The sequence below is a fragment of the Phascolarctos cinereus genome, unplaced genomic scaffold (assembly GCF_003287225.1).
Source record: "Phascolarctos cinereus isolate Bilbo 61053 unplaced genomic scaffold, phaCin_HiC Scaffold_3;HRSCAF=262, whole genome shotgun sequence".
In the NCBI taxonomy this organism is placed as follows: Eukaryota; Metazoa; Chordata; class Mammalia; order Diprotodontia; family Phascolarctidae; genus Phascolarctos; species Phascolarctos cinereus.
Window position 1 is genome coordinate 86,389,334 of NW_027555736.1, and position 26,499 is coordinate 86,415,832.

Consider the following 26,499-nt stretch of genomic DNA (forward strand, 5'->3'; position numbering starts at 1 on the left):
AAACATCCCTGATCTCCCCATAGCTATTTGGGCTCTCTCCCCTTTTCATTTTCTTTATATAACCTGAATAACAATTTGCGGTCTCTCTCCTCATCAGACTGTGAACTCCTTGAGAGACAGGACTGTCTTTTACCTTTCTTTGTATCCCCAGCTTAGTTCAATGCTTGCACATATTAGGTGCTTATTTGTTGACTGACCGACTGACTCCTTGAAGATAGGGACAATGTTATTTTCTGTCTATGTAGCTTTAGAGTGTTTGTACATAGTAGGCACTTAATAAATGTCTGTTGGACTTAATTGAATTAAAATGGGAAGCTATCAGATGGGCTCCTTCCTCCCCTTCTCTATGCCCCAAGGGCTTGGACCCCGAGTGAACACTTCTTTCCTGTGACCCGCCCATTCATCCTTATGCTACCTCAGGATCTCTGTCTCGTGTGCTGAGGTCCAGCATCTCTCCTTGAGATGTCTCCTTAATCCAGCTTGATCAAAAGAATTTGCCTTTAAAAAGTTTATTCGAGAGCACCTTTTAAGCTGCCTGTACAACATACTTGTAGTACCTGTCCAAAGGGCCTGATTGCATAGCTCTGACCAGCCCCCATGCACACTTTGCCTTTTGTGTTTGAGATCTTTACTCCACAGCAGCTCGCTGTTTCCCAAACTATGCCTCAAGTAGTCAAAGCATGTATGTCTCCAAGGCTGGACTGAAGTTACCAGAGCAAGATTCCTCTTAAGAAAACTTGCATCAGAAGGAGACAACCGCAGCAGAAAGCCAGATGGAGAATGTCAGCTTCCTAGATCTAATTTTCTCATCTGAAGAACTCAATACCATTACATTCTAAATCTGCATCATGCTTTTGCTGTATTAATTAGCTAAATGAGATTGTGCCAAGACATTTGATTACCAGAATTTAATTTTTTTCTACTATGAAACCACAATGGATGGGAAATACTACATGTGTGTGTGCACAATTAAGCAACTGAAATCCAATCTTCAATTTTAGGACATTTTTGGCTTAGAAAAGCTATTGAAACTTCATCATGAAGACAATCTGTTTCACATTCCTTAACAGCTCTGAGTAATATAGATTTGTTTCCTTTTTTTTTTAAACCTTCCAACAGCCAAAACTTTTCTGAGGCAGAGAGGGAAGCTTCTATTTTAACCACCTAACTACTAGAACTATGTGACTATTAATTAAAGAATCCAGAAAGAAATTTATGAAATCTATTTCACAAAGGAGAGGGTGGCATAGATGTAAGAGAATGAAAACGCTCCCATTGTCCATAAAAAGAGGCTACACAGTTAATTAAATAGAATCTTGGAAAAGATAGAAGTGGTGGCAGGTGCCAATTTAAACATAAAGATCATGCCACCTTTTGCTCCTTCAACCCTGCTAATGAGCTGCTGGCATGATGATGATGATGATGATGATGATGATGATGATGATGATGATGATGATGATGATGATGATGTTGACAACAATGTTTCCAGGCAGAAAAAAGTAAGCTTCAATAGAGGATAAGCACGAGGGTGGAAGGGGCGGGGGAGGTAGTTTCCTAACACCCACCTGGTTGTCAGAGGTGCTGTTCTCGTTCCCCATTGTGATTGTCGGAAACTCTCTCAGCAGGCTCTCCTTAATTAGGAAAAGACAAGCAATCTGGAAGAGATGAAAAAGAGTAGAAACCTTTGTGAAACCCAAGAAAATAGGACCCCCTACTTTGGGCAAGCTCCTCTGCTCTAGTATCTCAACAGACTCATCATGGAAAATCGCTTCAGAAAACCTTTCTCTTGAGAGTGAAGTGCCACCCAAGAGTTCTTTCCCAATACGGGTTGGCAGTCGCTTGTTTTATTTTTTTATTATTATTTTTTTACCACCCCAGAGTTGGCGGATGCAGCCGAAAAGCCAGTTTTGTTACCATGTTCTCGAACTACAGGTGACTACATAAACGGAGACATGGTCCTCCCAAGAGAGCAGAGGTGGCTGCTGTCGCTGTTACCCAGGCTGCTGCCCCTGCCCAGACTGCTGGCCCCTGTCGCTGCCCAGCCTGCTGCTACATGCTCCTCCATAACTGTTCACTTTGGAAGTGGGATGCCTAAAGCTGCCTTCCCACAATTGGTGACAATATAACTCAAGGGCAAGGGTTAACAATAGCACATAAAAATCTTTAAACAATGTTTTATCAGTAATCAATATAAAGATATAGATATATAAATAGATGATAGATGGATATGTGTGTATACATATATATCTATATCTATCTATCTGTATTACTCTGGCACGAGGCTTTGAAGAAGTCAGTGTAGTTCTCCTGTTTTAAGAAAATGGGGTGGCATTAAAGCCCAATTAGAGCACACACCCCTCCTTTTACCAATGAGGAAATCATGACTCAGGGAGGTGAAGGGACCCTGCCTGCCTGAGCTCACAAAGGTACTAAGTGTCAGAAGAAGGATTTGAACGAAAGTTTTTTGACTCCATAGCCTGAATTAGGCTACCTCCTTGTACAGGGCTCTCCTGCCAACTGAACTAAAAATGCATATTAATGTGTGTGTGGAAATATATAGAATAGTGTTATTATTAATTACCATAATAATGATGGTACTTTGCACTTATGTAGTTACAAAGGATACCATAGATGTTTAGTACTTTTTTTTTTGCAAGACTGTTATGAATTTAGCTGGATTGCAAATTGACTCAAAACCCAGCTTCCCTTTTCAGTATTTACATTGTCTTACAATCTTCTAATTGTAAAAAACATCCATTTATTTTTCCTCCCCCTAGGAACATATCAATTATAAGGAATATAAAGGCCATCACAGAGGTAGAGCTGGAATGAACCATGTAGTCCAACTTCCTCATTTTACAAATGAACAAACAGAGTCCGGGTGAGGTTAAGTCCCTTCTCAAAGTCACACACACAATAAGCATTAGAAATAGGATTTTAATCCACCTCATTCGTTTCCAAAGGATACTGCTCTTTCCCCAGTATCACACTACCTCTATCTTTGTAAGCATACTATATAGTGTAGGAGTGACACTATTTTCATTTTAAAAATTGAAATGCTAAGCCATAGAATACTTCAGAGAATGACAGACTTTTAGTGCTGGAAGGAAACCCAGATCATTTAGTGCCACCCTTTCAGTTACTATATTGATGAGACAAATGAAGGCACTTTTCCCCAGCTACTCAGGTGCAGGATTGAGACTTGATTCCTACTCTCCTGGCTCTCAGGCCCCTGTTCTTTCTCAGATATTAAATTTATCAAATTTATCTCCCAACAGTATTCAACTGATTTTTGGCCATTTAAAAATATCCACTTACTAGAAAGTCATTTCAGTTCATCATAATAGGCTGTCACATATTTAATCAAAATGGCCTGGAGTTGACACCAAAGAATAACTATGGAATAGTGGAAAGCGCTAGATTTGAACTCGGGAAACACAGGTTCTATTCTTAGTTCTGTAACTAGCTGGGTGTGTCACCCTGGGCATTTCTCTTCACCTCCATGGACTTCAGTTTCCTCACCTGTAAAATGAGGATTTTGGACAAGATGACCTCAAGATTCATTTTGAAAAACTAGTTCTTATGGTAAGCATGATTTTTTTAAACAATCTTCTAATCACATAATCATCTGTTTCTTTTTATTTCCCCTTCCCTTGAAATTTATCACTTATAAGGAATAATTACTTGAATTTACTGTAAGTAAAATTTCATCAAAAACCTGGCAGTATGGGATAGGCACTTAGAGTCAGGAAACCTAAGTTAAACTCCTCCTTCAGACATTTGCTTAGTTGTGTGATCATAGAAAAGCCCCTTACCTCTCAGAGCCTCAGTTTCTTCATCTGTAAAATGGAGATAATAATACTTGTACTATCTACCTCAGGAGTTGGGAGAAATGTATTGCAAATCTTAAAGTGCTACACAAATATAAAATATCCATTTGGAAAGTATTTCCTAGTTGCAAAAAAGACAGTGTACCAAATATCATACCTCTCTAAATGAGTCATTTTCTTATACATTTAAAATTTAATTTAATAAGCATTTATTAAATGTCGACCATGTAGATACAAAGACAAAATGAAACAGTCCCTGCCATGAAGGTGCGTATTAAACCAAATAAAACTAAGCATTTGAGTTAAAAACCAACACATGTAAAATACTTCAAAGCAATTAACTAGATGAATATGAAAAAAACCCACCTCTGATTGGATGTGCATTTCAAAAAAACATATATGAAAGGCCTGACTTGAGATGTTTTCCTAATAGATTTTGAAATTATAGCTCCCCCCCCTTTATTTTCCAGTAAGAATTTTTGTCAAAGAATATAACTTTGTTTGATACTTACATTAAAAAAAACGAGCTGGGGGCTCGGCTACCACTAGCTCCACCAAACCGGAATACTTTACTTTCAGCTGGATGTAACTTCACATCATACTTTCTACTCCTCCATTCAGAATCACATGAAATTTAAACTGAGCCACCTTAACCAGTTTAACAAACAGTGCTGTCTCCACCCTCAGCCAGCTCTGGATGACGGAAACCAGCTCTACTTCATACCTCCTTAGACCGGGCACGGCTTAAATGAGGCTTCCTGAGAGTTTCTGTCTAATATAGAGCTGATATTTTAGAAAACTAAGAGCCAAACACATTAACCCTAATAACTAGTCCATCACCTTCACCACTGAGGCCTTTTCCAATTATTCCATCAGCAGAATTCCTTTTAGAAAGGGATTATCCAAATTAAAACTATGTCAGTGATTTACAACAGTAGTGTTGAATGTGAGAGCGTGGAAACACTGGAAAACTATATGCTTACTCACCCTTAGCACATTAAAGCAGGAAACTGGAGTTTTCCTGTCTGGGGGAAAAGAATAAAATATACTGTTTAAACATGGGCATTATTTTGCAGTAAATAATGCTGAAAAGCAATAAACACTTTTTGAAAAATGGTGATGCAAACAGTCTTGTACTTGTTTATACTTAATATATGACTTTGGTTTTGACAAGTATATGCACAAATGCACCGTGTTTACAGAGCTCCTTGATAGTTGGGACCAACCCACATGTGAGAAGAGATTGCAGATTATGAGGTGAGTTTGGAGAGTTGCCAAGGGAATGACCTACCCAGCATTCTTTCCCCTCAAGGCCTGGCATGGTACCTGGAATAATCACCACTGCGTTATCGTTAAGGAGTTTTATGTCTCTAGGAGGACACCATTGACATACAAATTTGGGTTGTATGTTGGAGCTGGAGGAAGAGTATGGTATAGGGGGAAGAACCCTGGACCAAGGTAAGGAAGCTTGGGCTGAAGTCCTGGGTCTGCCACTAAAAGCTTTTGTGAAATTGGGTAAATAATGTCTTGGCTTTGAGCCTCAGTTTCTTCATCTGTTATGTGAAGGAATTGGACAAAATGATCTCTGAGATCCCTTCCAATCAATCAACAAGCATTCATTAAGAACCTATTCATGTCAAGGGACACATTGGCACTTAAGAACCAAAGACAAAAATAAAGCAGTTCTACTCTTAAAGAGCGTATATTCTATCATTCTACTGGGAAGATATCCTTATATAAGGATTTACAAAATAAAATAAATACAAGGTCATTTCTTTGTACTTCCTTTACAAGCTATGGATGCTCCATTCCTGGTTTTGTGCCCTGTACAATCTTAGAATAGTTCACTCAGGCAAAGTTTCGTACATTTTACAAATTGTGAACGCTTGAATTCAAAGTCTGAAAGGGGTCAAATCTTAACATTTTATTATCTCTGTTAAATGAGACATTCAGTGGATCAAGGGTCCCTGGTCAATTCCTCCATTTTCCTCTAACCCATCAAATATCTGCTATTCCCCAAAATCAACTGGAGTACTTAAAAAAAAATTTTAAACATTGTTATTTAAAGTTTTGAGTTCCAAATTCTATCTCTTCCTCCCTCTCTGAGATGGTAAGCAATCAGGTATAGGTTACATATGTGCAATTACGTAAACCACTTCCATGTTAGTCATTTTGTACAAGAAGACTTGAATAAAAGAAAAAAAAATGAAAGAAAAAGCGAAAACAGCATACTTCAGTCTGTATTCAATCCATATCAGTTCTTTCTCTGGAAGTGGATAGTATGCTTCATCATTAACCCTTTGGGATTGTCTTGGATCATTGTATTGCTCAGAATAGCTTAGTCATTCACATTCTTCATTGAAAAATATTGCTGTTACTGAATACAATGTTCTCATGGTTTTGTTTACTTTGCTATGCATCAGTTCATGTAAGTCTTTCCATGTTTTTCTAAAATCATCTTGCTTGTCATTTCTTATAGCACAATAATATTTGCTTACAATCACATACCACATCTAGTTTAGCCATTCCCCAACCAATGGGAATCCCTTTGATTTCCAATTCTTAGCCACCATAAAAAGAGCTGCTATAAATATTTTTGTACAAATAGGTCCTTTTACATTTTGGGGGGATGTCTTTGGGTTATAGATCTAGCAGTGGTATTGCTGGATCAAAGAGTATGTACAGATTTATAGCCCTTTGGGCATAGTTCCAAATTGCTCTCCAGAATGGTTGGATCAGTTCACAATTCCACCAATAGTGCTTTAGTATACATGTCAGGAGAATTTTTGGAGTACTTTTGAAAGATTTGTACATAATCCCAATTCTAGGTAGGTCTCTAGTAATATCTTATACACAGGAAGCCAGGATACACTCAGGTAAACAAGTATGGGACTGGCCTGTTCTCTAACCTAGGATGTTCAAGTGGGTTGAAGGCCTTCGGCACTTTAACCAGTAAAGTTCCAAGGTGTGGGTAGTGTTGCCTCAAGCCTTTAACTTTGACCAAGGATTTTTAGTGGGGCCTGAAGGCTGCCGTTCAGATGCAAGAAGATGTGGAAACCTTCACAGAGGCATGGGAAATTGGGGATGTGACCAAATATGGCTTGCTTACTCCTTACAAAAGTGTGCAAGAGAGCAGAGCCTGGCCCTTTGGGAGCATAAAGTCCCAAAACAGAAATAGGCTGGAGTTATGTGTAAATGGAAGAAAATACCCAACACAATGAAGAAATACTACATGTTAAAAGACAACAAAGAGTTAAACCCATAAGAAGAAAGTACCTTACCAACACTACAAGCACAGCCTCAGAGGGAAAAATGGCTTGGCCTCAAAGACTCGAAGAGTATCTTTGAAGAGCTGAAGAAAGTGATTTAAAAAATTAAAGAAGAGCAATGTAGAAAAATTCAGAAGAATAAATAGCTTAAAACTGAAAATGGAAAGTCTCACACAGGTAGTAGACTTCCTAAAAAAACCAGAATAAAATAAATGTATCTCAATGATTCTGGGAGACAACAACAAATATTAGAATAAAGTCAAAATACTGAAAAATAGCAGAATACTTGAGTTGTCTACTCTCAAAAACAACTGACTTTGAAAAAGATCAAGTAGAGATAATTTAAGAATCAATTAACTCTTTGAAAGTCATGACCAAATAAAGAACTTAGATTCCATATTTCAAGAAATGATAAAAAAAAATACTGCTCAAATCTATCAGAACAATAGGGCAAGTAAAAATAGAAAGAATCCACTAATCACCTCATGAAAGAAAACCCAAATTGAAAATACTCAGTAACGTCATAAGCAATCCAAATCCAAAAAAAAAATCTTATAAGTAGATAGAAGAAAATGTTTGAGGTACCAAAGAATTATCATCAAGAGTGCCCAAGCCTATGCTGTAACTACTCATCTGACTCTCCAACTGATTCTCTATACTTTCGCTGCCATGTTATAGTAGATTTCTTGTCCTGGATGTTCATTCTGCCCTTGTGGGCCCCTCTTCTAGTTGGTCATTTTTTCCCATAACCTCCGTTTTAAAGAAAATGTCCAAGTCTATTATGTCTTTATTCCTCTCTGGGCTTCAGTCCTGAAAATCCAGACTTTTTCTACCATGTCCTCTTAATGATATCTTTTGCTCCCACCCCTACCCTTTTCAGCTTTCTTTTATTTGTTGCCTTCCTCCATCAGAATTTAAGTTCTTTGAGGGCAGGGGCCATCTTTCTTTCTGCTTCTATTTGTATTCTCAATACTTAGCACAGTGCCTGGCACATAGTAAGTGCTTAATAAATGTTTGTTGACTTTACTACTCTGGAGAAGAGTAATCAAATCAAATCTTAGAACACACTATTCTAAAAGGCAAAGAAAAAGTTTATAACCAAGAATAATTATAAGACTGAGCATAATATTACAAGGGAAAAAGTGGACCTCCAATAGAATAGAAGACTTTCAATTATTCCTGATGAAAAGACTAGAGCTAAACAAGTTCTGAAAAGAGAAATGTGGAATGGTAAATATATTTTAGCAACTGGAATATAATAAATATTGATGAACCACTTGCATTCTAATGGGGAGAGAGAGACAAATGTCTTTTCAGAACCCTACTGATTATAAGGGTCACAGAGGGAGTTAAGAGAGTTCTCTAAATAAATTCAGGGCTTAAAGATAGTTTGTTTTGTTTTAATGGTGTTTAGAGAAGAAAGAAAAGGAAGGAAAATGGAATACCCTAGGTGAGTTATGAGGAAGAAGTAGTAGGAACTTACTATTTCTTATAAGTGAGGTGCTAAAAAGAAGAACATATGAACATGAAGGATGTGTTAGAGGGCATGGGTATCTCATGACTTTGACTCTTATCTGAACCAATGGAAGGTTGAACATATGCACATCCATGTGTGTAGGCACACACACACACACACACACACACACACACACACACACACAGAATTGGAAAACAGATAGACAGGAAATAGAGGAAAGGGAAGTTTAAGTGGGAGAATAGAGGTAGGGTAAGGACATGGTGAATAGAAATGGGCAACGGTGGAATGGCCTTCTCCTTTGATCTTCCGGCCTTCTCTCTCTTACTCACCTTTAATACAACATTCACTGAAATGCACATGAATCCAATGAATAAAAATAGAATCTAAGTATTTAAATAAAAAGCTAATAAAATTACAGGGAGGAATGGATGGTAAAATACAATGGTTAGGAACCTCAATATACCATTTCAGACTTAGATAAATCAAACAAAAAAGACAAACAAGAAAGGAGTTAAGGACCTGAGCAGTATTTTAGAACAGCGACACGTGCTGATTCTCTGGCAGTTACTTAATGGGAATAGAAAATAATTTTCATACTTTTCAGCTGAACATGGCATTTTTATAAAAATTGTCCATAGGCCAAAGGTATTAAAATGTCATAAAAAATTCAGGAAAGCAGAACAATTAGATACATAATTATAATAACTATATTGCAGTAAAAAGTATAGCTAATCAAGGGCAATTGAGAAATGTATTAATTAAATGGAAATTAAATTACTATTTATTTAAATAGGTACTATAAATTCTTACTAAAGGGGGTGGGGCGTGAAGCTAGATGTCTCAGTGGATGAAACACTAGACCTGGAGTCAGAAAGCCCAGAGTTCAAATCTGACCTCAAACATTTAATAGCTGTGTGACCTTGGGCAAATCATTTAACCTTTGTTTGCCTTAATCCACTGGAGAAGGAAATGGCAAACCCTTCTAGTATCTTTGCCAAGAAAACTCCTTGGAAAGTATGGTCCATGGGGTCACAAAGAGTTAAACATGACTGAACAACAACAACAACAAAATTATTTAATTCTAAAGAATTAATGGGTCAAAGAAAAGAAATCTTAGAAACAATTTCATCAATGACAAAAAATAGCAACAATGAGAAAGTATACTAAATATTTTGGGATAAAGCTAAAGCAGTCCTTAGGGAAAATATATGTTTTCTAACACATTAACAAAAAACAAAAAGAATAGATCAATGAATTGAGCATATAAATTTCTAAAAACTTTTAAAAGTATCAAACAAAAAACCCCAAAGTAATAGAAGTTCTAAAAATAAAAAAGATCATGAAAAAAATTTAAAGCAAAAATAAAATCAAATTGATAAAACTAGGAGCATTTAAAAAGTTAATAAAATAGATAAAGCATTCTCTAACCAAATCAAATAAAAGAAAAACCAAAATGTCAATATAAAAATGAAAAATAATCCAAATGAAGAGGAAATAATGGAGATTATTAGAAACTATTTTACCCATCATATACCAAGAAAACTGATAAATAAGATGGATAAATATTTACAACAATATAAATACCCAGAAAAACAGGACAAGAAATAGAAAATATAAATATCTTAGGAAAAGAAACTGAACAAGCCATAAAGGAACTCCCAAAGTGGGGGGGGGGGCAGTGGGGCTAGAAACTTAGGATCAGATGAATAGCATCTAGCAAAGTCTGTCAAACATTCAAAGAATAATTAACAACAATATTATACAAGGGTTTTTTTTAAATAGGAAAAATATTCTTTGAAAATATTTCTATTAAAAAATGGTCTTGAGTTTGAAACCAGAAGGAAATGAAGTAGAGGAAAAAATTATAAACCAATATCCCTAATGAATGTTGGAATAAAATATTAAATAAAATGTTAGCAAAAAAGGTAATATCAATACACTAAAAAGATTAAACACTAACTCCAGGTTAGATTTGTACCAGGAATCCAGAGTTGGTACAATATTAGGGGAAAACATACCTATAATGACCTATTAATAATTAAAACAATTAAAAATCAACTGATTATATGAAGAGATGAAGGCTTAGGAAAAGGCTTTTGAAAAATATAATATCTACTTTTTTTAAACTAGAAAGCATATACAAGTAAATGGAATAGGAATGAAAAGTCTTTTCCTTAATATGGTAAACAGGATTTATCTAAGTCTAAGGGTAAATTATTTGTAATGGAGAAATACTAGAAGACTTTATAATTAGATCAGGAATAAAGTAAGTCTATTCATTGTCATCACTATTACTTGATATAATTATAGAAATAGCTATAGAAATGTCAAGAAAAAAGAAATTGAAGAAATAAGCATAGACAAATAAGCAAAATTGTCACTTTTTTACAGATGACATGATGATTTACTTAGTCCTAGAGATTCAACTGAAAAATTAATATGGCCAATAACCAATAAAATTGCAGGACATAAAATAAGTATATGTATATATGTATGTATGTACCTCTCTCTATATATATATTATATATATATATATAATATATATCATCAACCTTTCTGAATTACATTACCAATAAAATTAGCAGAAAGAGAAAAAAATTCCATTCAAAATATTATCATTAATATTTGGGAGTTCATCTACTAAGACACTCACAGGAACTATATGAAAGCAACTACAAACATTCTTTACAAAAATAAAGGAAAATTTAATAACTGGAGAAGAAGTAAATGCTCATGATTGGACTATGCTAATGTAATAAAAATGATAATTATATCTATATTAATATACAGAATCAATGCCATATGAATCAAACTGCCAAAGAATAATTTTATAAAAGGAGAAAAAAGATGGCAATATTTATCTGGAGGGGGAAAAAAGTGCAAGACTTTCAAAAGGAATAACGAAAAAAGAGCTGGGAAGGAAGGGGCCTGGCAGTCCCAGATTTCAAACTGTACTATAAAACAGTAATCATGAAAACAATTTTTATCGCTGTTGTTCAGTTGTTTCAGTCATGTATGACTCTTTGTGTCCCCTTTTGGGGTTTTCTTGGCAAAGATACTGGAGTGGTTTGCCATTTCCTTCTCCAGGTTATTTCACAGATGAGAAAACTGAGGTAAACAGGGTAAAGTAACTTGCCCAGAATCATACAGCTAGTAAGTGCCTCAGGCCAGATTTGAACTCATGAATATGAGTCTTCCTGACTTCAGGCTGGGCACTCTATCCACTGTGCCACCTGGCTGCCCATCCAAAACAATTTGGTACAGTTTAAAAAATAGAACATTTAATCAATGGGACAGATTAGATACATAAGAACCAGATGCAACTGAACACAACAGGATAGTGGTCAATAAACACAAGGAACTCAGCTGCTCAGTAACAACTCACTATTTAAGAAAAACTGCTGGGAAAACTAGAAATAAGTCTGTTAGAAATTAGGCTTAAGTCAACATCCCACACTATATTTCAAAATAACCTCCCAGTGGATATGGGACTTAGATATAAAAAATAAGTCATATCTAAAGAAATTAGAGGAGAATGGAAGTAGATACATTTCACAGCTATGAGTAGGGGAAGAGTTTACAAAACAAGGGAGGATTACAGGAGATAAAATGGACAATTTTGATTACACAACATGGAAAATTTTCTGCACAAATTATCAATGCAGAGACCCAAATCATTAATGAGAGTGCAAGTTGGAAGAGTATGTCCAGAGAAGGGGATACATACATACACAGAATATATACAAAATGAATATGAAGTTATTTGATGAGGGAAGTCACTAACATCAGGAGATAAAGAAAGGTTTCATGCAGAAGGTAACACTTGAACTAAAATCTGAAGGAAAATAGAGACTGCAAATGACAAAGGTTAGGAGAAAGGGCCTTCCAGGCATGATATAGCCAGGGCAAAGGTGTGGAGATGGAATATGGAGTATCTTATGAGTGTATATGTGTGTAAGAGTAAGTAGGCCAAAAATATGGTGAGACCATGCAGTGCATGAAGAAAAATAATGCTCAAGAAGACAGAAAGAGTAGGAAGAGGCCAGGTTGTGAAGAACTTTAAGTGCCAAAAGATGAATTTTCATATTTGATCCTAGAGATAATAGGGAGCCATTTGGAGTTTATTGAGTAGATGAATGATCTGGTCAGAACTATGCCATTAGAAAAACCACTTTGGCAGTAGTTGTATGCCAAATGAATTAGTGAGAGGAGAGATTTGAGGGAGGAGACCATATTACAATAATATATTAATTACTTGAAGAAGCAATAGTTTTTTTATTTAATTTTGATATCAATAGTTTCAAATGAAATTTCTGTAAAGCACTTGGCAAACCTTAAAGTACTAGTAATTACTAATAATAATATGTGACAATGGCTATACATGTGCTTTTTAAAATATTTTTTATTTTTTGCTATTCTCAACTTGACAAATACAAAAAAATGACAATTTACATATACAAAGAAGATTATATACAATATCATGAGTCTTCTGTTATGTACTACTTGCTCTTTTCTTCTAAAGAATATAATACATTCAATACTTTTGAGCTGCCTTATTTATCTCTTTCTGAATTTTCTTCTGTTTTCTTCTGTACATTTAAAAAATACTTTTCTCTTTTTTCATTTTTATATTACTACCACTCATCCCTTTCTTCTTCAAAAGACTCCCAAAGTTTAAAAAAAAAATCAAACCTCATTTATGCAAATAAAAATAGTTATGCAAAATAAATATACACATTGGTCAAGTTCTATCTTATTATGAATCTCTAGTCCATCATCTCTTTTTCAGGAATGCAGCCATCATCATTGGGCTTTTGGAGTCATGGTTATCCATTGCAATGATCAGCGTTCTTAAGTGTTTCAAAATTATTTCCTTTTGCAATGTTGTAGTCATTGTATAAAGTGCTTTCTAGTTCTACTTACTTCACTCTGAATTAGCTCATACAAGTTTTCCCAGGTTCTTTGAATTCATCCCTTTCATGTTTCTCATGATGCAATAATATGTATTGCATTCATATACCACAATTTGCTTAACCATTCCCCAATTGATGGGTACTCCCTTTGTCTCCAGTTCTTTGATACAACAAAAAGAGCCATTATCGGTCCTTTCCTTCTTTACTTGATGATTAAACCAAGTAATGATATCACTTGGTCAAAGAGTATGACTAAACTCAAAGTTTAGTGATTTTTCTAGGTATAGTTCTCAATTTTTTTCTAGATGATTAGAATAATTCATAGACCCACCAACAGTTCATTTATGAGCCTGTTTCCTTGAAGCCCCTCCAACATTCATCGTTTTTCTTTTTTCTTTTCTTTTTTTTTTTGCCAATTATACAGGTTTCATATGGAACCTCTGAGTTGTATTAATGTGCATTTCTCTTACTGTTAGGGATTCCCCAGGGTTATTGATAGCTTTCTTCTTTTAAGACTTGCCTCTTCATATCTTTGGCCCATTTACTTATTGGGGAATGGGTCTTGTTCTTAAAGACTTAAATCAGTTTCCTGTCTATCTTGGATAGGAAAACTTTATGAGAGAAAGTTTCTGTAAAGGTTTTTTTCTTATCTAACTCTTACCCTTGTAGTTTTTCCCATGCTTTAAGTGAGGGAGGGCTGTGCTAAGTCATATTTGAATGCCTACTACATATATGCCAAGTACAACCATTCAAAGAGTCTTCTTCTGTATCTGTAAAAAATGAGGGCTAGGTCCCTTTTGGTTCTAAATCTATGACCCTATGAGCTTTGAGGCTATGACTTTGCATAGAAAGTTTGCTATAAAACTTGCAGTGTTCTTTTCTATACTTTGTTAACAGTTAACAATGGCAGAGAAAGGAGATGAGTTCAGGTGAGGAGATATTCTCAGGTCCTGAATTACACTGATTAGGGTACTGATCTTGGCTTTTGGGGAGCAGTTAAGTGGCACAATGGATAAAGCACTGGGCTTAGAATCTGGGAGACTCATCTTCCTGAGTTCAAATCTGAACTTAGGCACTTAATAGCTGTATGATCCTGCACATGTCACTTACCTGTTTGCCTCAGTTTCCTCATCTGTAAAATGAGCTGGAAAAGGAAATGGCAAACCACTTCAGTATCTTTGCCAAGAAAACCCCACGTGGGGCCCCTTAAAGGTCAAACAAGACTGAAATGACTCAACAGCTCTGCCTTTTCACAGGTCATTCCCTATAGCTGGGATATTCTCCCTCTTCATCCACACCTCCTAATTCCTATCGAGGCTTAGTTTAAGTGCCATCTACTGCAAGTTATCCCCATTATTATTTCTCCCCCCCCACCTTAAATTACTTTGTATTCACTTGGCAGGTATTTTGTATTTATGTGTGTGTGTGTGTGTGTGTGTGTTGTAGTCCATTCCCTGTAGACCGTAAGTTCCAGAAGGGCAGGAAATAGTTCATTTTTTACTTCATATCCCCAGAAAATTTACAAGCATGTCACCTACAGCTTGATTGGCTTAATTCATGCGACTCATTAAAATGCTGAATGAATAGCACAAGACTTGGACATATCTTTAGGATACTTTATAAAAGACCCTCTTCTAAACTGATATGGGCCCATTAATGTCTACTCTTTGAATCCAGTCATTCAATCAGTTACAAATCCAACTAACTATACATGATGGGCATGGAGATGGAGAGGAGATTTTGAGGAATGAAGGAGGAAGGGAGGGAATGTAGGGAATGTAGGGTGGAGAGACTGTTGAGAAGAGGAAGGGGACTTGCCAGGGAAATACATTTGTTTTTTATCACTTATCTAGCCCACATTTCTCCTTATCCAGAAACATCATGAGAGACTTTATGAAATGTTTTAGTGAAATCAAAGCATACTGTGTCTACAGCATTCCTCTGGTCTACCAATCTGGTTACTCTGCTAAAAAAGAGGAAATGAGGTTAGTCTGAAATAAAACATTCTTGATGAAGCCATACTAGCTTTTTGTGATTGCCACTTCCCTAAGTACTCACAAATTTCTGCATTTGTTTATCAGAATCTGGATATTGTCTCCCAATAGGATGTGAATTTCTTCAAGGTAAAGTCTGTTTCATTTCTGTTTTTGCATCCCCTGCACCTACTACAATGCTTTGTACATAGTAGATTCTTAATACATGTACTTTTAAAAAAAGTTAAATTGAGGCTATATGATGCATATTATATATTGTGGATTACAGCTATGTATGTGTAGGTACATATATGTGTGTGTGTATACATACGTGCATGCATGCACATAAATACACAAATATGTTATATATAAACATGTGTATATATCTATATCTCTATATCTGCAGTAAGTACATACAGTCATTCAGTCTAGCATGGAAACCCAAGCCCATATATTGATGTGAACTAAAGGATCTTTTTCCTTTTTTTTTTTTTTAAGAACAAATCCTTGATGAAATTTTCAAACTTCAGCTTTATGTTACTCACAATTTCCATGCAGGCTAGAAATTAGAAAGAACCAAACTCTTTATGAAAACAAGCTGTTGTAACCCACAAAATTCCAGACATTGGTGTTCAACCCAAAAGTTGAGCCATGCTGTCATTTTGAAAAATCAAGGACAAGAGACACATAATGGGGATGGAGATGAGGAGATTTCGGAGAATGAAGAAGGAAGGGAAAGAATGTAGGGGAATGGGGAGATTGTTGAGAAGGGGAAGGGGATTTTATCACTTTATCCATCCTGACCAGAATGTTTAGGTATAGGAGGGAAGATATCTGTGACAGACTTAGTCAAAGTAAGAGGCATGGACATGGTACAGGTGAATTTACCCCCAAAATGTCCACCTTGGCCTTAACACATGGCAAGTGGGAGGGCCTGTGGCTTTGGAAAGAACTCAGACCAATATTATTAAGGGAAACAACTGTGAATGACTTAGGAAGCCACTTCTTCAGACTTTGTAAAATATTTCTTCGGCGCTTATCTTTTAAAAAATGCTTCAGAATTTGCTCGATAACCTTTGAGCCAATCTATGCCTGTCTTCATCATTCACTTGTTGGAGAGCAAGAATCACATTTTAATCATATTTATTAAGTTTTTAAGATTATCTTTCTTAAGTGAGCCCTTCAGGAGAAGGTGCTGGGTTTTCAATGTATCTGAGGCACATCAAGAACATGAATACTTTTTCCTTATTTGTTTAATGGCACTTTACATTACTATGGGGATTTCCAGTTGACAAAGTTGACATCTATAACCACAGTGAGAGTTTCCATTATATAATATATAATTATATGTGATATATAATATATAATTATATATGATATATAATACATTAAGGTTTGCAAAACATTCTATATATTTGATCTTATTTGAGCTTCCCAAGAACTCTGGGAGGTAGATATCACAGGTATTACTATCTCCAAAATACAAGTGAGAAAACTGAGGCTCAGTTTATTAAGGGATTTGATCGAGTTTAGAAATCTAGGAAATGAAAGAGCTGGTTCTTGAACCCATGTTTTCTGCTTCCTAGCACAGTGTTCTTTTCACTATTCCACACTGCTTCCCCTATTAAAGATTTACAGTGTTTTAATTCTATTATAAAGAGCATGACTGATCAGTCTGACCACGGATGGCTACCATAATTCACTGGCACTAATGAGCGACAGTATATTTTGTTGATGTTATTGCATTACCTAATTCATATATCATACACAATGTTGTTTGTCCTTCATTCTTGAAGAGGACCAATGATATCATGAGTGTAATATCTTGACCTGCATATGAATTGGATTTGAATTCATGACTTGAATGCTCAAAGTCATCTGTCTCACTTTCTCCTCCAAAGTCACTGGGGTCCAGTGGCAAGCCAAAGATCAAGATGACTGGCCAAGGATGCAGTGGGTGTCCTTGGCCTTTCTAAATTAAGGTCTTTCCCAGCTCTGTTTGTCTGAGGCCATACCCATTCAAAGCCTAAGGGTTAGGTAAGAATTGAGATAAAAGATGGCCCTCAGAGGAAGGTATGTGGATCATGCACAATAGATGATTAATGATTGCCTAGTTGGAGTGCCCTACACAGACTGCTTGTTTTAATAGCAGTTGGTCACTCAAAGGCTATAATATTACTTTCAATCACAGCATTGATTCATAGAATCCTATTTTAAGAGGTAGAAGGGAAGATCTATATACAGGACATTTAGTTCAACCTTCTTTTAGAGATGAGGAAACTGGGACCCAAGAAGGTAAAGTGGCCTTCCTGAGATCACATAAGGATAGTAATGAGAATCAGAGGAAGGATTTGAACCCAGGTCTTGTACTTGAAGATCTGAAGTACCACATTGACCTGTGGGACTATGCATTGCTCACCCATGAGAGCGAACCTGAACATAGTTTTGTTGCTAGTTACACATTCTCTTGTTGCTCTGGCTTTATTTATTTAATTCTTGGTGAAATACTAATTGTATTGTTGAATACTTAAATTCCACTGCCTTCATGCTTTCACACGTAGTTCTCTAAACAAGCTCTTTAAATTCTGGCTGGCTATAGCTATCTGCCATAGGCAGTTTCTGATCCACCATTTTGGAAACAATTTTGTTCTCCACCCTGTCATCTCTACCCCTAATACTTGACTATGAAGCTTCATAATTTAAACTTTGACTCACACTCTAACCCTGACTGGTTCTTCCTGATTTTGACTTTGGGAACTTTAGTAGAATATTCTTTCCTAGTTTAATGTGGGACTAAATATTCAGCAGCATATAAAACAAGTTGCTATCAAGAGAAAAGGGGGATCTCACAATGACACTCCAATCAAGAGCCAGCCCTGAAGTCAGGAAGACTTGGATTCAAATCCTGCCCTGGCTTGATTTTTAAAATATTCAGGGATACATTGATAGGTACTGCTGCCAATTACATTTATCAACACACAAAGATATTTTAATAACCATTTTTTATATGCTCAGCATAGTTCCATGGTACATGAGAACCAATAGGCCATGAGTAGCATTTCCAAAAGTCTTATGTAGGACAAGGCAGGATGGATATAATTGGAATTTCATAGAGGGCAAAGGGGAACATTAAGATTTACATAGAATTGGGAGCAGAAGAGGAATATCTATGTGAGGTAAAGTAATGATCAGATCAGGAAGTATTAGGGGATTTTTAACTGGAATTTGTAGACAGAGCAGGAACTAAACAGATTACCAGATCTAAAGGGAGATTTCTCAACTAAAGTAAATAGGAATAATAAAGCTGAGCCAGAAATTTTTTACCATTAACCATAGCTAAACTTTTGGGGTCTCAGCTAAATTCAAAAACCTTCAGCTAATTATATGACTTGCTGTCTTCGGTAAAATGGAAGCTATACTAAAATTCTCTTATGACAGACACATACTGACTGTGTCACTCTAGACAAGTCATTTTATCTTGCACTGGCTCAGTAGACACAGCGACTCTATTAGAGTGTAAATTGCAAAATAATTGACGATCTGCATTGGTAGAGGGAGTTTCCACACTATGGGCTCCAGACACCTCTAAAATGGCAGCTTATGCCTCTAAACCACCATTTTATCAGGAATGAAGATGACTCCATCCTGGGCTAGTGGGAGATGCCTCTCTCTCCATTTAGAAATAAAAAAAATTACATCAGACATGATCAGTGTGATGGTTTATTTTGCTTAATTCTGCTTTATTACAAAAGTAATCTACTGACATCATATTAGGAAATGGCAAGGATGTTTTTTAAAAGCATCACTCCAACTTTTAAAAAATAATTTTAATAATGTAATGATTATTTTGCAAAAGTAAAGTATTTTTTTTTGTTTTGTTTTTTTTAACCAAGTTAGTAAGTGTCAGAATCAGGACTTGAACAAAGAAAGGTCTTTTATCACCAAATCTAGTCTGATTTACAAGGCTACCCACTTTTAAGCTAACATGCAAACATAATAGGATCTTCTGTTTCAGAGCAGAAAAGGATCTTGGAGATTAATTAGTTTGTGCCCCTCATTTCACTTATAGATGAGAAAACTGAGGCCTTACAAGGGGAAGTGACTTGCCCAAGGTCAGACAACTAGTAAGTATCAGACACAGAATTTGAACACAGTTTTTCTGACTCTACATTCAGTGCTCTTTCCATTATGTCAAGAGAGGCAAGGCAGAGCAGAGCACCAAATAGCTACCAGGAGGAGGTCTGCTGGGTCAGCCTGTCAGCAAACATTTATTAAGTATTTACTATGTGCCAGGCCCTGTACTAAGTGCTGGGGAGACAAGAAAGGCAAAAACTCATTTCCTGCCCTCAAGAGGTTTACATCCTAACAGAGGAGACAACAAGTTCAGGAATACTGGAGCTGGAGGAAGAGTATGGTATAGGGGGAAGAACCCTGGACCAAGAGTAAGGAAGCTTGGGCTGAAGTATTTTCTCTTTGACCTGGTAATCTTGGAATTTGGCTATAATACTCCTTGGTGTTTTTAATTTAGGATCTCTTTCAAGAGATGATCAGTGGATTCTTTTAATGACTATTTTGCCTTCTGGTTCTAGGACCTCTGGGCATTTTTCCTTGATGATTTCCTGAAAGATGCTATCCAGGCTCTTTTTTCATCATGGTTTTTAGGTAGACCAATAATTTTTAAATTGTCTCTTCTGGATCTTCCAGGTCAGTTGTTTTCTCAATGAGGTATTTTATGTTTTCTTTTATTTTTTCATTCTTTTGTCTCTGTTTGACTGATTCTTGATATCTCATAGAGTCAATTTTTGTCTTTCCTTTTCCAAGCTTTTGACTCTATCTTGCATACCTCTTATTGCCTTTCCCAATCTTTCTTCTACCTCTCTTATTTGACTTTCAAGTCCTTCTTGAGCTCTTCCAAGAAGGCTTTTGGGGCTTGAGACCAGTTCATATTCCCCTTTGAGGTTTTGGATGTGAGTATATTGACAATGTTGTTCTCTTCTGGATTTGTGCCTTAATCTTCCCTGTCCCCATAATAAGAATCTATGGTCATTGTCTGTTTTTGCTTTCTGCTCATGGTGTTTGCATATTTCCTGGCTTTTAAAGTTGAGCTCTCCAAACTTCTTGTGCTGGGTCCTCAGGTGCTGGCTGTAGGGGTCCAGCAGCTTACCTGGTGCTGAGCTAGAGTCAGCAGCACTGGAGCTCTGGGGGTGGAGGTGGGGACTCTGGCCCCCGGAGGATGCCTACACTCCTGGAGTTCCTTAAAGCACTCGAATGTTTGGCTGCTGGAGGATGTCTGCCAGCCTGGAACTGTGTTGAAGCACTGGGAGATTTGGCTGATGGAGAACACCAGCGCACACAGTGATTTTCCCAGCTGGTGTTTACTGGTTCCCTTGCCTGTGCTGAGGCACTCAGGGAGTCCTGGTGTTGGCACTTGCCTGCTCCACCACCCTGGGGCTCAGGATCACCCTCTGGTTTGCTGAGGTGGGGCTTGCTGGGATGCCTCCCATTCTGTCCTGCTCCCTCTCCCCCAGAGCAAGAGGGCCTTTCCCACTAATTCCCCAAGCTTCCTGGGCTACAAGACTGAAATGCCCTGTCTTTCTGCTGACTCAGCTGTTTCAGAGTTTTTCCTGGGGTGACATTTTCTGGGCTTTCAGAGATCAATAAGGGAGGGTGAGAGCGCCTTACATCTTACTCCCTCATATTGGCTCCTGGAAGTCAGCAATACTTCAAAGAAGACATTCTACTTAGGCATGGATAGGTTTGTTGTACCAGAGAACAGCCCAGTAGACGTGGAGGACAATCTGCCTTGCTAAATATTCTTAGTGTTTGCTACTGTATAGAATCATGAAAAGTTTAGAGCTGGGAAGGACCTTAAAGATCAAGTCTAATTTCTTCTTGTTATATGTATATCTATATTAGACACAGTCTTTATCCCTATTCCCACTCACATCGATGTGTCAGTCTCTCTAGAGCAAGACTGGCTTTTCTAGGAGTAGTTCTGAGAGGCCTGAGATCCCTTTCTAATGTTATCAACTTGAGCCCCCATTCTGGTGTGTTCTTCCCAATAGCAATCACCACTTACAGGCGTCATTGATTAACCCTGTTAATTAGCATTCTAGTATCATTTAATCCATTAATAGCAATTAGCTTTTATGAAGGGATGTTTACTGAGAAGATATAGTAAGAACAGAACTTATAAAGCATTCTTCTCCCCTAATACCTAGGCTCACACCTTCCCCTAGACCACCTTGGCTCCTGAAGAGAGTGCGCTCACAATTAAAGTAGTTGCTACAAAGCATTTGTCCCACCAAGTTAACTGCTGAATATAGTATAGTTGCTGAGTGAGTCACTTCCTTACTGCAGCGTCCAGCATCTGATAATCCACTGCTACATTCAGTCAAGCAGGTCATTTGTGAATCTGTCATAATTTTAAAGGACTGATGATGAAACATGCTATACATTACATGTGGCCTCCAGGCCACAGGTTCCCCACCCCTGCTTTAGACTAATCCTTTTTTAGAAGGATTCCAGGAGCGGTGTTTGAAACAATTCCTCAGAGCACATCTATATTCCCCAAGGAACAGCCTGGAAGCCCCATTTCTGCCCCTCTACCACCACTACCACCAAATTTTAAAAAAGTTTTATTGCTATACTTTGTTATACATTACAAACATGTACAGATTATTCCCACTTTGTGAGAGGTCTCTTGTGACAAAGTAAAACACTTCAGCAAAAATAAGTACAGTGACTTCATTTGAAAGACTTCATTGTTCCACATCTGAAGCACTCCCCAAGTTCTCTTTAAAAAAAAAAAAGAATTGACAGAAATCTATTTTTTCTTTTTCCTTCTCCATACTACATTGGAATAAAATTCTCAAAACAAATATGAAAACAAACATGCATAGTCAAGTAAACACAAATTCCCTTATTGACCACATACAGAAATACATGTGCCTCACTCTGTACCCTAAGTCCTTCATCTCTGTAATGTATAGCATGTTTCATCATCAATCCTTTAAAATTATGGTGGATTCACAAATGAATTCTATCAAATATTCAAGGAACAATTAACTCCAATATTATATAAACTGTCTGCAAAAATATAAAAAGGTATATTCACAAATTCCTTCTAATGACACAGATCTGTTCTTGAGATACAACCCAAGGGGAATCAAAACAGAAAAAGAAAGTTATAGATCAATCAATATCCCTAAGAAACATAAATATGAAATTTTAAATAAATCATCAACTGAGACACTAAAACAAAATATCACAAAGATTATACACTATTACCAGGTTGGGTTTACATGAGGAATACAGGGTTGGTTTAATATTAGGAAAAGTATAAATTTAATCAATCATATTAATAAATTAGATTTAGACCAATACCTCATATCTTATATACAGATACATTTTGTTGTTTTTTGTTGTTATTCAGTTTTGTCTGACTTTTTGTGACCCCATTTGGAGTTTTCCTGGCAAAGGTACTAGAGTGGTTTGCCATTTCCTTCTCCAGCTCATTTTGTAGATGAGGAAAGTATTTGCCCAGGATCACACAACTAAAATGTGTCTAAGGCCAGAGCTGAGCTCAGGAAGATGGGTCTTCCTGACTCCAGACCCAACATCTATTCCACTGCACAACCTAACTGCTCGTACAGATAAGCTACAAGGTTATAAATCCTCATTTTCTTGCAGACCATTGGCTTGCTTTCTGGCCACAGACAGAGGCAGCTAGGTGGCACAGTGGATTGAATGCTAGTTCTGGAGTCAAGAAGACTTGAGTTCAAATTCTACCTCAGATATTCAACTCACTACCTGTATGACCCTGAGCAAATCATTTAAGCTTTGTTTGCCTCAGTTTCCTCAACTATAAAATGAAGAGGATAATAGCATCTACCTTCCAGAGTTATTTGGAGGACCAAATCAGATAATATTTGTAAATCACTTAGTACAGTGTCTGGCACATAGTAGGTGCTATATTAATGCTTATTTCCTCTCTAGCCAAGATTCTGTTGAACATTTATTGAGTACCTACTGTGTGTACTAGGAATCAGAGATACAAAGATTTTGTTTTAATGATAGTTATAGCCTGTAAGGAGTTTATGTTTGGAGTGAGGGGGAGGTCTGTAGACTAAATTATGTGCAGATAACTATACTATAAGATAGAGTGCAACATGGGCCAAGGTGTGTTACAAAGTGTACTAAATAAAAAGGTTCCTGAGACTTTGAGGAAGAAATGTCATCAAAAGTAAATTGAAGTCCTAGAGGCAAGGAGGGAGCATTAAAGAGCTGCCAAAGAGTATACTTCTCATTTGGCAATGCAAACACTAATATCATGAAATGCTCTTCAAAGAGTTGGAAAATGTGAGCAGCAGATCTTGTGACTGGCCTACAGTCCAAGTGTTAGTTGCCTCATCTGGCTGGTATGAAATTTGAGACGTGAAATAACTTTGTCAGGTTCTAACTTGAGCTTTATTATCAATTTTAGCAAAAGTGTGTTCACAGACATTATTTACCAAGTGTCCTGAAAGTGAGTAGATTGCTACACATTATATGAAATCTAGTCATTGCCCATTTAGTTGACTGGTTCTATGGTTTCTATCTGAAAGTGAAATATCTACCCCCCAAATGCATGGAGTTAATAAACTTCAATCTGGGGGTACCCTCCAAAATTTGGAAACAAAGTCAGGAAAATGTCTCTGTGAAATAGCATCAGCATAAAATGAGGTTGGCCAAGAGATGACGTGTGAATAGGCTGTTGATAAGAATATAGTCTTCTGAAACCCCCTCAGGGAAACACAAATCTAAAGAACAGCTAAAGTAAATAAACCCTTCCCTTCGGCACTGTGTTATAGCATGAGGTAATGTTGCTTTTGGGTGACTAACAAATTGTGATCACCTCATTGAAGAATAGTATCCAAAAATAAATTTGGGGTCTACCAGAATCTCCTCCAAAAAGCAACTAAAGTGTGAGCGATTACAAAGGAACTCTCTCTTATGTCATGGTGAAGGTAATGTTTTCATAACAGATTGGTCTACTTAGAGACTAGAAAAAGGAAAGCCAAAGATTAAGAATTTGTCAGTGTTTATTCAGCACTGTGGGGGGGAAAGGAGGGGAGGATGCTTGGATTAAAGATGGTCTCTATTGGTTCTTTGGAAAGAAATATAGGCAGAGTGAAGAGTACCATTGGTCAAGCTATCCAGACTTGGTGGAAATAGTACTTAACATCCAACTCCTTTGGTTTCCATTCTATGCTTACCCGAAATCTTCTGACTTTGCTAATTGATCTCCTGAATGGATTCATCTGGAAGGGTTCACCTGATTGGATCACTTGGCAGGAATACTCTATATCAACGACTGACACCAGTTCTCTTGTCATTGTAAATTGGCAAACTGGCATTCTGGTTTCTAAGTTGGACTCCTAATTTTCTAAGTCTGAACAGGGTGAATCAGCTTCCCAGAGTTCGGTACCCCTGAATGAACCGATCAAATCAAGTTTCCTTCTAAATGAACTGATCAAATTGAGTTTCCTTCTAAACCTAGAGGACTGAAGATCAGACCCAGAGGCTCAGCTTTATCAGCCAACCATTTTTTTTGATATCTTCTTTTAGCTGTAATAACTCTGATGCTTACCTTGAAAAAATCCCTCAAGTTTTTGCATACACTTTGCATGATATATTGAAAGAGTGATGAATTTGGAATCAGTAAGACCTGATTTCTGACTTGCTGTTTAACTATGGGCAAGTTCCTTTAGTTTCTTGGAGCTTGTTTCCTCATCTGTAAAATGGTTGTATTACTTGTAGTACCCATCCCAGAAGAGTGTTGTGATGCATAAACTATATCAAACTGCCTACATTTTCAGAAGAGGGGAGAGATAAGAGGGAGCGAGAAAAATTTGAAACTCAAAATCTTATAAAAATGAGTGCTAAAAATTTTCTTGGCATGTAACTGGGGAAAAAAATTCAAAACTTAAAAAAAGTGTTGTGAGATTCAAATGAGATTATGTATATAGCATGCTATATAAAAATCAGTTTTGGGACTTGGAGTTTCACTTTGGGACTGAGTTTCACTTTCATCTCCAACAAGTACTAGCCATAGCCAGATAACCAGATCATTTAACCTGAGACCCAGATGACACATCTCTAAAAGAGTTATAAATAATGGTAACCTACATTACAGGGTTGTTGTGAAGATCAGATGAAATTTTATATATATATATATATATATATATATATATATATATATATATATATATATATATATATATATATACATATATATATATATATATATATATATATATACAATGCTTTGCAGACTTTAAAGTACTAAAATAAGTAAGCTATGACCTTTTGAGTCTATCATTATTATTGTTATTATTATTATTATTATTATTATTTCAAAGTACCTGCTAGCATCATGATTATACCATGCCTTATCTAAACTTTGTATTTCCCCCAGCTCCTACCATCAATGCTCATTCAACACACAGGAGATGCTTAATAAATTTTGTTGAATTAGATAGTGAATCTAACCAGAAATGTACACATCCATAAATACTCTTTGTGCCTCAGAATTCTTTATGTATGTGGATTTGGGGGTGCTAGCTATTCCTCCAATGCCACAGAGTAGTGAGACACAATCCATTGTAATCACTACCCATTGCAAACAGATGCTAGCTGTTTGACCATAGAAAGCTATCCCATTTGCCTGGTCCTATTTGATTTACAACACTGGTGTATGACTCTAGGGTTAAAATTCATGGAAACCAATCCTGGACCCAGTCCACATGGGCTGCTCACAGACTTTAATCTGGCACAATAAGATTTGCCCCTTTTTGGTTATATACTAAGGGCACTAATCACACTGTGTCAATCTTAAACACCATTTTTAATAATATTTAGGAAACCTCAGGAATTCATCTTGCAAAAATACTTCTCTTATTTTTGCTATACATGTATATTTCACAAGGTATAGAAACCTAGACATAAATTTATCCTTACAAATTATGATTTTTAAAATGTATTTATATTTATTTA

General features: G+C 36.6%; 1 protein-coding gene across 4 annotated transcripts in view; it reads right to left on the bottom strand.

Annotated features, from left to right (window-relative positions):
• Positions 1 to 26,499, bottom strand: part of TACC2 (transforming acidic coiled-coil containing protein 2) — a 302,620-nt gene that overhangs the window by 272,421 nt on the left and 3,700 nt on the right. For all 4 annotated transcript variants that reach the window (XM_078151015.1, XM_020979220.2, XM_020979218.2 and 1 more), the window contains exons 2-3: positions 4,818 to 4,855; positions 1,566 to 1,655 (exon numbers count right to left, since the gene is read on the bottom strand). In XM_078151015.1, coding sequence (XP_078007141.1) covers positions 1,566 to 1,598 — 33 coding nt within the window. In that variant the 5' untranslated portion in view covers positions 1,599 to 1,655; positions 4,818 to 4,855. The remainder of the gene's footprint in view (positions 1 to 1,565; positions 1,656 to 4,817; positions 4,856 to 26,499) is intronic.